General features: G+C 39.6%; 1 protein-coding gene across 1 annotated transcript; it reads right to left on the bottom strand.

Annotated features, from left to right (window-relative positions):
- Window positions 1-667: 667 nt before the first annotated feature.
- On the bottom strand, window positions 668-2089 carry LOC113138578 (nuclear factor 7, brain-like). Its single transcript, XM_026321116.1, has one exon. The coding sequence runs from the start codon at window positions 2087-2089 to the stop codon at window positions 668-670; it is 1422 nt and encodes a 473-aa protein (XP_026176901.1).
- Window positions 2090-14048: the final 11959 nt, after the last annotated feature.

Raw genomic sequence — 14048 nt, 5'->3', positions numbered from 1 at the left:
ATTATTTAAAATAAGCCTCAATTTGTTTCTGTATAACAGTTTATCAACTGACCTGATGTATTATAGTTTTATTTTGTCTGTATTATAAAATTAGTGTAGACAAACTGAAAGATTTAGCAGCATCTAGTGGTTAGTGGTGACACTGCAGAGTGCAACCTCAGTCCTGTATGAAAGTGGTTTTAAATTCATGTCATACATGTCAGTTCTCTACATTTTCTAATAAATCATGGAGCAAAAAACTAAAAAATGTAACACCTCAAATTTGCTTTAGATGTCTATCCTCATGTCCTCCTTCACTACATCCAAGAACCTCCTCTTTGGTCTTCCTCTAGGCCTCCTTCCTGGCAGCTCTAACCTCAGCATCCTTTTACCAATGTATTCACTGTCCCTCCTCTGAACATGTCCAAACCATCTCAATCTGGCTTCCCTGGCTTTTTCTCCAAAACATCTAACATGAGCTGTCCCTCTGATGTCCTCATTCCTGATCCTATCCATCCTCGTCACTCCCAGAGAGAACCTCAACATCTTCAGCTCTGCCTCCTGTCTTTTTCTCAGTGCCACTGTCTCTAAACCAGACAACATTGCTGGTCTCACCACTGTCTTGTCCACCTTTCCTTTTATTCTTGCAAATTTTCTTTAGACATAAAAGTAAAAAAAAAAAAAAAGCTCAACTTCCACTTCCCTGAATCTGACTGTGACAGATTTTGATATCAGTGGTTTTGGCATCACCAGCAGGTCCAATACTGAAATATGGGAAGAGTTTCTCAGTGAACATGTCTCTGTGAGTGTAGATGTGAGTCTTGTCTTCAGTATTGTAGAAGGACACCTCCCCCCTGTCATAGTCCAACTGGACCCTGATCCTCTGGAGACTCTTCTTCACTGGGACAGTTTGACCAGCACCATTACTGTATTTTCCACTGTGATGACATAAACACCAGATTCCATATTTGGGTGAAGGAGGACACTCTCCCTTCCTGTCAACTGATTCTTTAGCCAAACCCACATTCCAGGCAGGATGGTCTCCCACCTCCACCTCCCAGCTGTGTTTCCCTGAGCTGAAGCCCTCAGAGCCCAGAACATCGGCATAGTTAGTGTTTCTCTCTGGATTGTCAGGAAGCTGCTGCTTTGGTGCCCACCTCACACTGGTCAGATCATCAGACAGATGGAGCCAGGGAGCTGCAGTGTTTGGGTCCAGAATGACAGGACTGAAGTGGACCATGTCCTTCATCTTCTCCCAGACTCTGAAGGAGAGGTTGCCCAGGTGTTTGGCCACATCTGGCAGAGCTCCCGAGACCAGCTGTGGATCTGACAGTGAGCACTGGGCTCTGGCTCTGGTCTGAGTGGCTTTATAACTGCTGAGGAAACACACCTTGTCTTTCTGCAGCTGTTCTTCAACAGCACAGATACTGTCTGACAGAGAGGAGATCTGCTCCTGGATCCTCTTCATCTCTCTGCTCATAGTCTCCTCCTTCTGCTCCTCTTCCTCCCTCAGAGCTGCCAGTCTGGACTCCTCTTCCTCTTTCAGGAACTGGTGGAGCTTGTTGAACTCTGCTCTGATCTGCTTCTCTGTGGACAACAGCAGCTTCTTGGAGGGTTGAACCATGTCATTGTATGTTTCCTCCACTTGTTTGGATTTGAGCCTCTTGTCCTGTAGAGACTTTAAGTCAGACTCCAGCTGCTCCTTCAGCTCACTGACTGCTTGTTCTACAGGAACCACCTTGTGACTGTGGTGGAGAGAAAACTCACAGACAGGACACACAGCTCTCTGCTCGTCCACACAGAATAATTTAGGCTCTTCTTGATGTTTTCCACAAACCACCTCCACCTTTTCTGTCTCAGAGGATTCAGTTTTCTGTCTCCCAGCAAAGACGTCAGCCAGTCCCTTCAGTGCAAAGTTCACACGTGGAAAATCCTTTGAAGATTTTCTTTTACAAATGGGACAGTTTTTGTTTTTAGCTTGTTCCCAGAATTGTTGCAGGCAGCTTGAACAGAAGCTGTGGTTGCAGCTCAGAGACACAGGATCTCTGAAAGTCTCTGAACACACATGGCAGCTCAGGAAATTTTCAACAAGAGTGATCTTCTCAGCCATTTTCTTTGATTTCAGAATGTTCTTAAACTTTTTAAAGTCATCCACATTAGCATTATCCAGTTATCTCCCTGTAACGATAATGCCAGAAACTGCTTTCCTTCTCTATATATTTCATTGTTTAATCATTAATGGTAATATATCCTGCAATAAGTTTTTATTATCAGGCTGTGTCCTGGAGTTCATTCATTTTTCATGTCATTCTTTCATCATCTCATATTTACTCAATTATAGTGGACTTTTGTTTGTCAGATTTGCAATAATAAGGAACATAATGAGACCTAATATTTTAATCAGAATTTACTTTTTTACCACATAATGTTTCTTTTATTTCTTGAGCGATCATGGTCTCATAATATCTCTCCAGTTTATTATCATATTGAAGTTATCACGTATCTTTGGACTTTGACAACTTTTATAAGTCTGCACCTGCCCTTTGGATTCCATGTCACTGCTGTACAATAAAAACAGTTCTCATGTTCTCACATTTTCCCATATGGTTTGTACTTGTTCAAATAAAAGCGATTACACAGGGTCAGAACACTCATTAACACATTGTTTGTGAATATTTTAGTTTGTGCATTTTCATTTGACCGTTGCTGTAAACTAAATACTGTTTTTCACTAGGAAGTCCCTGTGAGATCAAGACCTATTTTTCAAGAAAGAGCTGGCAGAAACAGCAGTCACACAGATTTACAGCATATTAAAACTGAACATGAACAGAATATGTGCAGGAAATGACATTTTTTTTACAACTTAAAATCACAAAAACAAATGTGTGACAACAAACTGGCTGATGTTGAACAAGGAACAAACAGTAGGTGAAATAATAACTGAATCAATTCAGCTGAATGCACTTTGTGTTCAGGAGAATTTAATATGAACTAATATTTACTAGTATTGCACATGTTTTTACTATTTTGAATCTGAAAACTTCTGTCCACACACAGTGAATATCTTTATAATCTATTGAATCATTAAGATTTCACAACATCACTTTTCACTATTAGAGGTCTGGAAGAACTGGATTTTTAGCTGCAGAAGTCTGAAAACTTTCAGTGGTGAACTTTGTCTTTGAAGTTGTACTAAAATCCCTAAATCACACCAATAAATATGAGAAGCTGTCACACTGATGTGTCACTTGAGATCTCTCTAGTAAAAGAAATGAGTCTCAGGACAAAAGTTTTGCCTCCCAATGCTTCTGACATTGTTTCAGGGCCACTGTGTGCAGGATCACACTGGCAGTAAACACAGTCCACAACATATGCATGTGTTTGAACAGCAGACTGTTTCATCAGTATTATAGTGTCCTTGCTCTGTATTTGACTCCAAATGGAGCTCCTACTCCCTGTAACTCTTGCTAAGCTTCCCCTCAGGAGCTCTAAATAACTGAATACAAAGCAGAGACTCTACACTGAGGGTTAAGGTGCAGTTGTAGATGTGGTCAGGTGATGTGTGTTTTCAGGCTAGCTATAAAACCAGAGCTTTAAGACAGAGAAAGTAAGGAGGGTGATAGATGAATATTTGATCGGCTCCTCTCTGGCCCTGTGTGCTGTAATATTGATGTGGTCCAGAGGCCCTGAGACTAACTTTTTCTGGCTCCCAGGTTCATTAGCACACCACTAGCATGCTTGAGCTCTCCTTGACCTCCCAGCACAGAAAATCTACAGTATGAATATGATGCATGTGAACAGCACAAGCACATGTTTGGGCATTTAGCTTTACCTGAGCCTTTCTCACAGTATGTAAATAGAAAATGAGCATGTTGTTGCTGTCACTTGTTATCTAAAAACTATACAATGGCAACAGAAAATGCATGAGCCTGCTAGGACTTCTCTATTTGCAGCTCTGCAACAAGGAGCATTCAAGTCTAATGTGATTTATTAACATGCTCCCACTGTAACTCACTTCACTTGGCCCTAACTGAAAACCTTGAACACCAACTCTTCTGTGCACCTCTGTGCTTCAGTTTCCATCAGCTCTGTTCAGTAAAACCCAGAACTCTTTCATTAGAAATCAATAAAGGAATCTGTATCTTAGGGCTCTGTGGCTTTCAGGCGTCATAGCTGATATTTCTGCATTGCACCGCTACCCTTGAGAAAAGAAATAACTTTTGCCACATAAGGACTGAAAGGCAAACTTCTATCCCTGCATTGACTTGTAAGTGAAATCAAGTGTCTGTAGGGGGCACCTTTTAGTTATCTATTGCACAGTGCTGCTCTTTGTCATTGTCTGCATTATGTTTCCTGTCATTCCATTTAGTTATGATTGTGCTGCATTATGATATTGAAGTATGTTATATCATCTTACCATTAAAGTTTGATAGCTCTGGACGGTCACAGTGCTCATCAACAGGGGTCATAAGTTTAAAGATGAGTTCATGCTCTTGATGGCTGATGCATCTGGAGCTGCTGATGGATTCACTGTGTGCACCTGAAGACCTGCTGGGTTGCCCCCTCTGTCTATGTACGGTGAGAAGAGAAGAAGGAAAGAAGTTAGTGTCCATACTGCTGAGCCTGGATTGTAGTTCTGGATGATTTAATTTGTAATATTTTCTCCTCTTTTCTGTGGATTAGATTGTTTGGTGTCTGTGTCCTCTCAGGAGGTTTTCCATTCAAATTCTTCAATCCCATAAATTTATTAACACATTAAATTGTACTTTTGCATTTTACCATCAGTCTTGGATGTTTTTCTTCTTCTGTTGCAGCTTGACAGGATGATATGAACCAACAAAATTAAAACACCACATATTTTTAGTGAATTTTGCTGAATTCTGGCTCAGTTTTTTTAACTTAAATTATCCTGGGATTTTTTTTTCACAGATCTCATCTGAAGACCTGCTTCACTGCCTGATAAGACACTTATTTGATGGACACTGTTGGACACTTTTCATTTGACTTAGGTGACAATACACAACTTTGACAAAAAGAAAAGTAATGTTTGTGATGGATCACCTCCTGCATCTGAAGCAGATTTATTTTCATGGCATAGTTGAAATGATCCCTGGGAGGGAAATTAAGTGATATAGCAGCATTGACAGGTAGGATAGGGAGGCAGGGGAGCAAAAATATACATGTAAATCAAATTAAATTAAATTATAAAGCCTAGACTAACTGGCAATATAGATGGAAATTATACTGCATTGCCAAATGTATGTGGACACATGAATGTTTCACTTGAATATTGTCAATACACAATGGACATTAAGTTGCTGCTTCAATACATATATGCATACAGTATCGACTCTAATTTATTGTACCTTAAATTTACCATGAAGGGTTGGCTCCAATTCATGAAAAACCATGAGTACACAATGTTATGCAGAACAAGGTGTCCACATATTTGAGGCCATTTGTAAAAAACAATATATTACATATAGAATATATGTAATATATATATTATATTATTATATATAATAATAATATTATTATAATGATAATTATATAAAGTGCAAAAAATATATATAAAAAGTACATGAGTGGCTATACTGGCTATCATCAACAATATGCTTGATATCAGTGTGGTCACCAGTCATGTACACAAAAGGCTAAAACTCAAAAAAACCCTTGTCATTTTTCTTAAAGGTAAAAAATAGTGAGTAATTACAAAGTAAACAACAGACAGATCTCCATCATTTCCAGTGGAGTGAGCTGTAGGAAAAGAAAAGAGGACAGAAAGAAAGAAAGAAAAATAGGGAGCCTCTTTTGGGGATTCATATTCATGGAGGCTCATAGTTTGTTCTTTTTAAAACATGGCTGAATTATTCAACAGCTTCTTCTTTTTCTTTTTTTTCTTTTTTTTTTTTGGCAGAACAGCACAGGGACACATAAACCGAGGCCACCAGCAATACTCTCTCTTAGGTTTAATAACTCCTCTCACGGAAACAATGCTTTCACACACACATTCACTCACTCTCTCACAAACACACACACCCACAGTCTAAATAAAAACCACATACAGTATCTTAGACTTCTATGAACAGACCACCCTGAGGAATATCTAATGAACAACAAAATATTTTGTTTTCATCTGAACAAACGAGCTGAGTTTGTTCTCCCAATTAAAGATTACTTGTGTTTGCATGTATGTGTTTGCATGTATGTGTATGTGTAGGTGTGTGTGTGTGTGTGTGTGTGTGTGTGTGTGTGTGATTATTCTGATGCAGCAGATGTAGAACCCATCAGACAGATGTGTAAAACAAAGTGTATTTAAAACAACAGCAGGGATGGGACAGGCAGTGCTACCTGACCACAGGTGATCTGCAGAAAAACACCTGGAGATCTTTGGCTCACGTGTCCTACATGTTTGTTTTCCTTCCTCGTGGGGACTTTACTTTCACTTACATTAATTTCCTGGTGATTTAACGATAACCATAACTTGGCTAACACTAACCTTAAGCCAAGTCATCAGTCTGAATTTCAATGATTTACATGCTGAACCTGCAAAGTTTTAACATGTTTCAGGTTTCAGATGAAGTTACACCAGGTATGCATACACGTGCACACACACCTTAACAGCAGACTGTTGAATTAAGCCATGAAGTGTGGACCACTAGTTCTGTTCATTCTGAAAAACTAAATACAAATTTTAAAGTCTGGATCACAACCGTGGCTCCTGATGTCTTTCAACAAATCTAGTTTATGTCATAAAGTGCAAAAAAAAAAAACAAGTATGTGACTAGTATCATACCATTTGTAGTGCATGCAGTGTACATCATTGTATATTAATATCAACGTGACTCCTTTAGTACAAGTGTTTCACTAGAGTTTCAAGAATATTGCAGCATTTTGAAAACTTTGTCACAACTTTTCAGTCAAACCTAAGCTACTTGTGTTTTTCCATCCCATAAGCCACTGTTTCTACTTCTACATCTCTGGAGCTGCAGCAAAATCATCTGGGTGCTCCTGGTCCTGTTGTGCAGGACACAAACGAAATGCTGCACCACTGACTATATATCAGGGTATATACTGACACAGCCAAGGCAGACTTGGCTTGACTTTAGTGAGGATCATTGTTGGATAGGCGAGCACACACACACACACACACACACACACACACACACACACACACACACACACACACACACACACACACACACACACACACACACACACACACACACGCACGCACGCACACACGCACACACACACACACACACACACACATTTAGAACCTCTTCAGTGGTACACCGCAAGTAGGGAGCTCCACAGAGAGGAGGTGGAAAAGACACTAGGTCCTCGGGGGAGTCTTCGATATGAAACAGGGGGACCTGTCTGCAGACATAGAGACACACTCAACAATCATGGCTGAACATCTGGATGTCATGTCAGATCCTTTGGGCACCTGAGTTTGTGTCACCAGCCATTCTGGAGGCAGCACAGACTGGACTGTTCCTTGGCTGAAATAGCGGCCTTGCTTCAGTTCCCTGGTGAGCCACGCATCATTAGCCGCCATCTTGGCCCTGACACTTACTGCATCCTTCAGAACCAGAGGAATGCTCTGGACAGGCTGTGTGGAAAAGAGCTGCAGTGATTAATGTTGGCATGACAGGATGAAGTTTTGGAGGGGAAGTGAGTCTGGTTGTCATTACTTTTTTTCCCACTTTGGCTCACATAGAAACCTATAAACTTAGTGAATTTTTGGGAAAAAAAACAATAATCCACAAAGATTCACTGTCTTTAATAATGAAAACCCTTTTTTTATAAACCAACATTATTTCTTTGGAATAAACTGAAGCCTGGCTCACTGTGAATATGAATGATGATTTCATAGATTGCCCTGAAATTTGGTGCAGACCTTAATAGTCTTCAAAGGATTAATCCAGATGACTTTTTCTCCAGCACCACTATGAGGTTTGTTATTACATGTCATTCATGTAACCTTTTTCTTGTGCGACATTTATTATCGGTGTGAGAAACTTCTGCAGTGTGCTTTCCCAGATACAGCTTGTTCATCTTTACTAGTTAATGTTAACTCTCCACAGACTGCACCCTGACTACGGCTACATACTGAAACAGAAGAAGTTACTCTGGGGCGAGGGTGCGTCATCCAGTCAAGTCATGCTGCTGGTTAATGTGTATAAAAACTGGCTCTGCTTGTAATAGAGCTGAACACTCACTCTGTACTTTCCGTGCTGTGTGACCTGCTCCCCTTGCAAGGAATAAAAAGAAACATATTCGCCCTCCTGGTCATCTTTGATTCATTTCTCCAACAAGGTTAAAGTTTATGATTTCATGGAAAATGATTCTTGTTGGGGGGTGGACTGCCTGAAAATCTGGTACAAACACTGACTTCCCATATAGCAGAGTCATCAGATTCAAATTTTAATTAAAGCTTGCTTTGTCACCAAATACTAAGAATATTATCCTTGGCTTCTGCTGGACTTTGCATTTTGTGCTAGCTAGTACATTTTCTGCATGTTAAACTAAGTTAGTGAACACGGCAAACATTACACCTGGTCAACATCAGCATGCTGTGTAACTATTTTTACAATTTCCTACAAACACACCCACATTTCTGCGTGTTGCTGATTTCCATTTTCATGTTTTTATTCTTTTGACAGGCTCTCTGTCAAAGAAAGTATCACTTCAGATCTCAGCAGCTGATACTGAAACAGTTTAAAACAGCAGTGAGAAGAAGCTCAGTATGAATCTGAACAGCACATCGATAAACACTAAATTCTCTGCTTGCATGTCTGAGCCGTTCACTGGGTCAGTAAGTGGTCTCTTGTGCAGCCCCGGAGAGTTTCATTCAGCACCTGGTAATTTGTGGTGATGGCTGTGCTAATGCAGCATCTTGTCATGTTGTTGTGAGTGGCTGTTTCCCTCGGGAGCTGCTCTGTGTGTGTGTGTGTGTGTGTGTGAGTGTGAGTGTGAGTGTGTGTGTGTGCTGAGTATCTCGCTGAACGAGAGCAGAGGAAGGCAGGGGTTTATTACAGTACATTAAGACAGGGATTATACTGACCATGCTGACATCAACATGTTAGCTAATTGACATGGGGGATATACATGCTGTTTACCAAATCCTCTTTGGGCTCAGACTGAATAAAACACTTACAGGTCGAACAAATGTCTACAAGCACAAATGCAGACACTACAGGACTTCATGACACAGAAAAGTTGGTCATAACCCACAGCTGTCAAATTAAAATCTCAGGTGGGTCTGAAGAGATTCCCAGGAAATAGACCTGGATGGAGCCATGTCTGGAAAAATATACTGACCTGTTCAGGCTGTGTCTGTTAATTCAGTTCAATTCAATTTATTCGTATAGCGCCAAATCACAATACAAATCATGTCAAGGCACTTCAAAGTATGTGTAAATTCACTTTGGCATGAGATTGATCTAAAATTCCTGAAGCTTTGACATTTATTTTCTCCGATGATGCAGGTTTTGAAAGGTCCTCAAAGGTTTAGTCCCTTCAAAACTATACTATTCTTGCATACTATAGTTTAATAAAAAAAATAGGCACTATAGGCACTATAGGCCTTGCATAGACAGTAATGTTTTTTTATAAAATGTTTTTGTATCTCATGTGCTGTGAGGAGAGTTCACACACGCTCATATAGAAAGTGGGATTGTTGTGGCAGATTGTACTGGAAGAGGCTGCTCAATCCTTTCTGATGGAGTTTCAGTCTAAGAAGATTATTGTTGCTCAGTGAGCAAGTGTTGACTATTAAAAACTTAATTAGCCATTTTAACTGGTTGATCCATAGATTATGAAGCACTGGGCCCTTGGGTGCAGAGGTAACCCCTCCTGCATGGGAGCAAGATGTTTGAGTTAAAAACTTTATTCACGTTCCCAAACAGCTGCTACATTTACAAACTTTATGCCAACAGAATTATTTGACTAAGTGAATAAAATGAATATTGCTATTTACCTGAATAAAATGGCAGCATCACACATCATGGTGATCTTTAACTCTCTGTCAGAAAACAAACAAAAGGAATCAAATGTAAGAACCAAACATTTATACTCCCACTGCATCCAAACTGTGATGTTCACATTATTAACAGCACCCAACCAGCAGTTGAAAAAGTTTTCCACATTGTGCCCTTTCTTCTCCTGAGACCACGGCATTAAAAGAAAACGGGATCTACATGATCATATTCTACACATGCAGTAAAACACACTCAGCTCCAAAAGGTCTGAGGTACAGTCAGAGGTGAGAGGCTTTGCCAAAGCGCCAAGTTAAAAACCTTGGAGGGCATGGGCAGACTTACCTCAGTGAAACCTGCTGAGTCTTCATGCAGCTGCAGCCTCGCCTTGAACAGGACTCGACTTGGCCTCAGTTGGTGTAACTGCAACCTTCACCTGAATGTAGCTCAATAAATTACAGTGATGGGTCATTTGTGATGCATGAAGCAACAAGCTGACGGTCGATGTGTGAGTCACGTATTCAAGGCCAAGGCTCAGAGAGGCTGTATCACTGATGCAGTACAGTACAGTAAAATTCTTAGATGATGTCTAGTCAAACTAACAACCTCAGCTCCACCCCATCCCTCATGCTCTTTCTCCTTTTTACCTTCTGTTCCTCTTCTTTTCATTTTTCTCCCTTCTGGTTCCTTGACTTGTTTTCTCTTTGCATCTTTTCTCCTTTCATCTGCTTGTATCACCTGCTTGTTTCCTTCCATCCTCTCTCCATGTTTCCTCTTCTCACCAAATCACTTTTTCTTCCTCCCTTGCTTTTTCCTTTCATCCTCTTGTTCTTACATTTCCTTTCTCTGCACACCTCTTCCCATTTTTCTTTCTTTTCTTCTGACTCATTTCTTATTTCCTTGTTTCCTCTTCTCACTCCTCCTTCTTGTTTACTTTATCATCTAATTTCCTTCATTCATCTCTTTGCTTTTTCCCCTCTCTTCATCATGTTCTTCTTCCCTTGTTTTCTCATCACCTCATCTATTTTTCTCTCTCTTGTTTCATTTCCTATCCTCATCATTCTGCCTGTTTCAGTTGTTGATCGCCCACCTTTTGTTCATCAATTTATTTTTTTTAGCTCCTCACCTAACTCCTCTTTTTGACATTAGGCCACTTTTCGCTGCTCTCCTCTCCTTCTTTCCATTCTTATTTTGTCTCCTTTCCTTGTCTTTCTTCGTGTTTTCTGTCACATGTGCCTCCTCTGATCACTCCTGATCTCCCCTCCTGATTTTCACACCCCCTTCCTCTTTTGTTGCCTTTCCTCTAATTGTGCTATCTCCTCTCTTCTCCCCCTTACCCCTCTCGCTCCCTCATTTCTCCTCTCCTCTCCACTGCTGTCCTCACATTGCTTCATTTTCAGCTCTCCTTTTTTTGTTCCCTCTTTTGTCTCCCATCTCCCCTTTTCATTTCATCTATCCTCTCTTCTTGCATGTGCTCTCCTCATCTTATTTCCTCCTCTCACTTTATTTCCTATGTTGTCTCCTCTCTCCTCTCCTCTTCTTTTCTTCCTCTCCTCTCATTCAGACTCAAAGGTCCAGAGCAGCGTCATAGTGGAGCATCTCCAAGCTCAGGGCTGCAGACACAACACACTCAACACACTCTGCAGGGACAGAGGGCGAGAGTCAATCAGAGAAAATTAACAATGAACAACATTATTAACAATAATAAGAGAGCTCTTGCTGAAGCAGCCAGGCTCATTAAAGCCTTTACTTTCATGAGCTGCTCTTTACTTTTGCAAGTCCTCTAACATAGCTCTACTTAACAGCACTGTGTACATACTTTCCTAAGTACTGCTGCAGTAGAGCACCTTTCAAATTAATGTGATTACATATGTATTTATACTACTAGAGACATCACATAGTTTTTTTATTTATTTTAATCTGAATATTTTTCATGGTACTATAGTGTATTTAAAAGTGTCAGTTTTAATGCTTACTAGTCAAGTACATTTTATCACACATAGCTTACATTGAATTTTAAGGTAAAACTCATGGTGATGCAGTAAATAATTTAAAAGCTGTACCTTCATTTGGCAGCTGTACAGTGTGTTAGGCAGATAACATCTGTAAAACAGAATAACAGCAACATTTTCCTTGATTTTTATATGAATCTGATACAAGACAGATCAGAGTTAATACAAATAACCAATTACAAGTAAACTTAATTGGGATTCCAACCATTTCTGACATTGAGTCTGCTCACAGACCTTTGCTGTATCTCTCTCCCTATTTTCCTGCCATTTCTCTATTACTGTCTAAGAACAGCATAAAATCATCAGCATAATCTTCCAAAAATAATTAAATAGCATTAAAAAATAACCATTAGAAGTATGCAGTGGAAAATTCTGAAGCTCATTAACTTCTGCAGTTTAGTGAAGCAGGTTTACAATGTTTGATTAAATGCATGCAGATAAAGTGAAGCTCCTTTGTGAAATGGAAGCTGCAAGCAGCTGTTCAGCCTTTAAACCCAGTCAGTCTCTGGTCGGCTGCCAGTGGAGCAGCTCTGGGTTTGGTCCCATGAGGACGTCACAGAGCATCCTCTCATCTGTCTCATCTCCAGCTTTGCTAGTGAAGGATCCTTGTTTACAAACGTTGATCGAAACAAACATTTTAGCGTAGAATATTGAATATCCACCATGGGCACAAATTTGAATCTTATTGTTCACTCAAATTTACTGGAGAGCTTCTACAAAAATATTCAGAAAAGGACAATCGTCCTTTGAAACCATGTGGGAAGAGCTGGGTGTGTTTGCTCATGAAAAAAGTCTGATTTCTGTGTGTTCACAAAAAAATATTACAGTAACAATAAACTGTGTGGTTGGGCCCAGGCCCACATATGTGACCTGAAGGTTCTGTGGATGATTGTTCTAAAACTGAATGAGACTCTTTACTGTGGATACTTCAGAATAACTGGGACATTGTGGTGCTCAAAGCCCTGAAACATACAAAATTCCTGCTACCTACACTGTCAGAGAGGAGGCAAATATTTCAAGACCTCATTAAAAAAAGTGTTCATGATGACACAACACTAAAGACAAGAGGAAAAAACATGTTTTTTCTAATTTAATTTAACTGATTTTAAACTCACATTCACACAAATGTCTGTTAATTAGATTTAAAATGAACAAATAAATCTTTAAAAAGCAGACATGGGTGGCAAACTCTAAGGCAACATGTTTTAGGGGAATGTCTTTAAGTGGGAATATCTGTTTCCTGGGTTTTGCATATTAACTGTGGTAAGAAAACCCATATCTGCCAAACCAGTACAGACAAACATGAAAAAAACAAGGCTTCATGTTTAATCCTTTCAGAGAACAAAGAAAAAAGTTTATTTCTTCTTTCAAATCTAAAAGGAAATCTCAAAACATACAATAATTCAAAGAAGAGAAATCTGCTGTGCTTCTAAATTTTTACATTTGAGTCTTTATTTCCACACTATGTAGCCGACATCTGCAGCTACACTGATCAAAGCTCAACAAAACCAAACCAAACCAACAAAATATGTACAGCTGAACCGATGAATTTACTCAGAAACCAAAAGGGTCGTATTTCCCCCCTAATGGACCATATTTCCAATCTGCTTCCTCAATTGCATATAAACTTCTTAGCTTTAAATTATTTTCTGTGGTTTCTTTTTATTGGCACCCAGATGTTGCTGCTTCCTGTTTTTCACTGTGAATTATGAGTTATTATGTGAGTCTGGAATTGATCCCATTTCAAACAGCTTATAGGATTAAACTCAGTGCATGATCTAAAACATCTGGAAAAGGGCAAATCTGACCACATTTAATCTGCACCATGAGCTGTCTGTAACTTTTATTCCAGCATGTTTCATACTAACACTTGTTGTGGTTAGTCTAGAATTTAGAGCAGTCATTAGGAGTGTGGGCCCAAGGTGAGATTTTGCTTTGAAAGACCTTTCTGATCTTAAGCAATCAGTCATTTCTTCATCTTCATCTTCATACAACTTCAAAACACAGTGTCATTTTTTTCTAAGTCAACAAAAAGCATATCAATTCAAGATCCGAGTTTGTACATTGCGCAGCT

The sequence above is a fragment of the Mastacembelus armatus genome, chromosome 9, assembly GCF_900324485.2.
Source record: "Mastacembelus armatus chromosome 9, fMasArm1.2, whole genome shotgun sequence".
Lineage (NCBI taxonomy): Eukaryota > Metazoa > Chordata > Actinopteri > Synbranchiformes > Mastacembelidae > Mastacembelus > Mastacembelus armatus.
The sequence above is the reverse complement of the archived record's forward strand: the minus strand, read 5'-3'. Positions and strand labels throughout refer to the sequence as shown.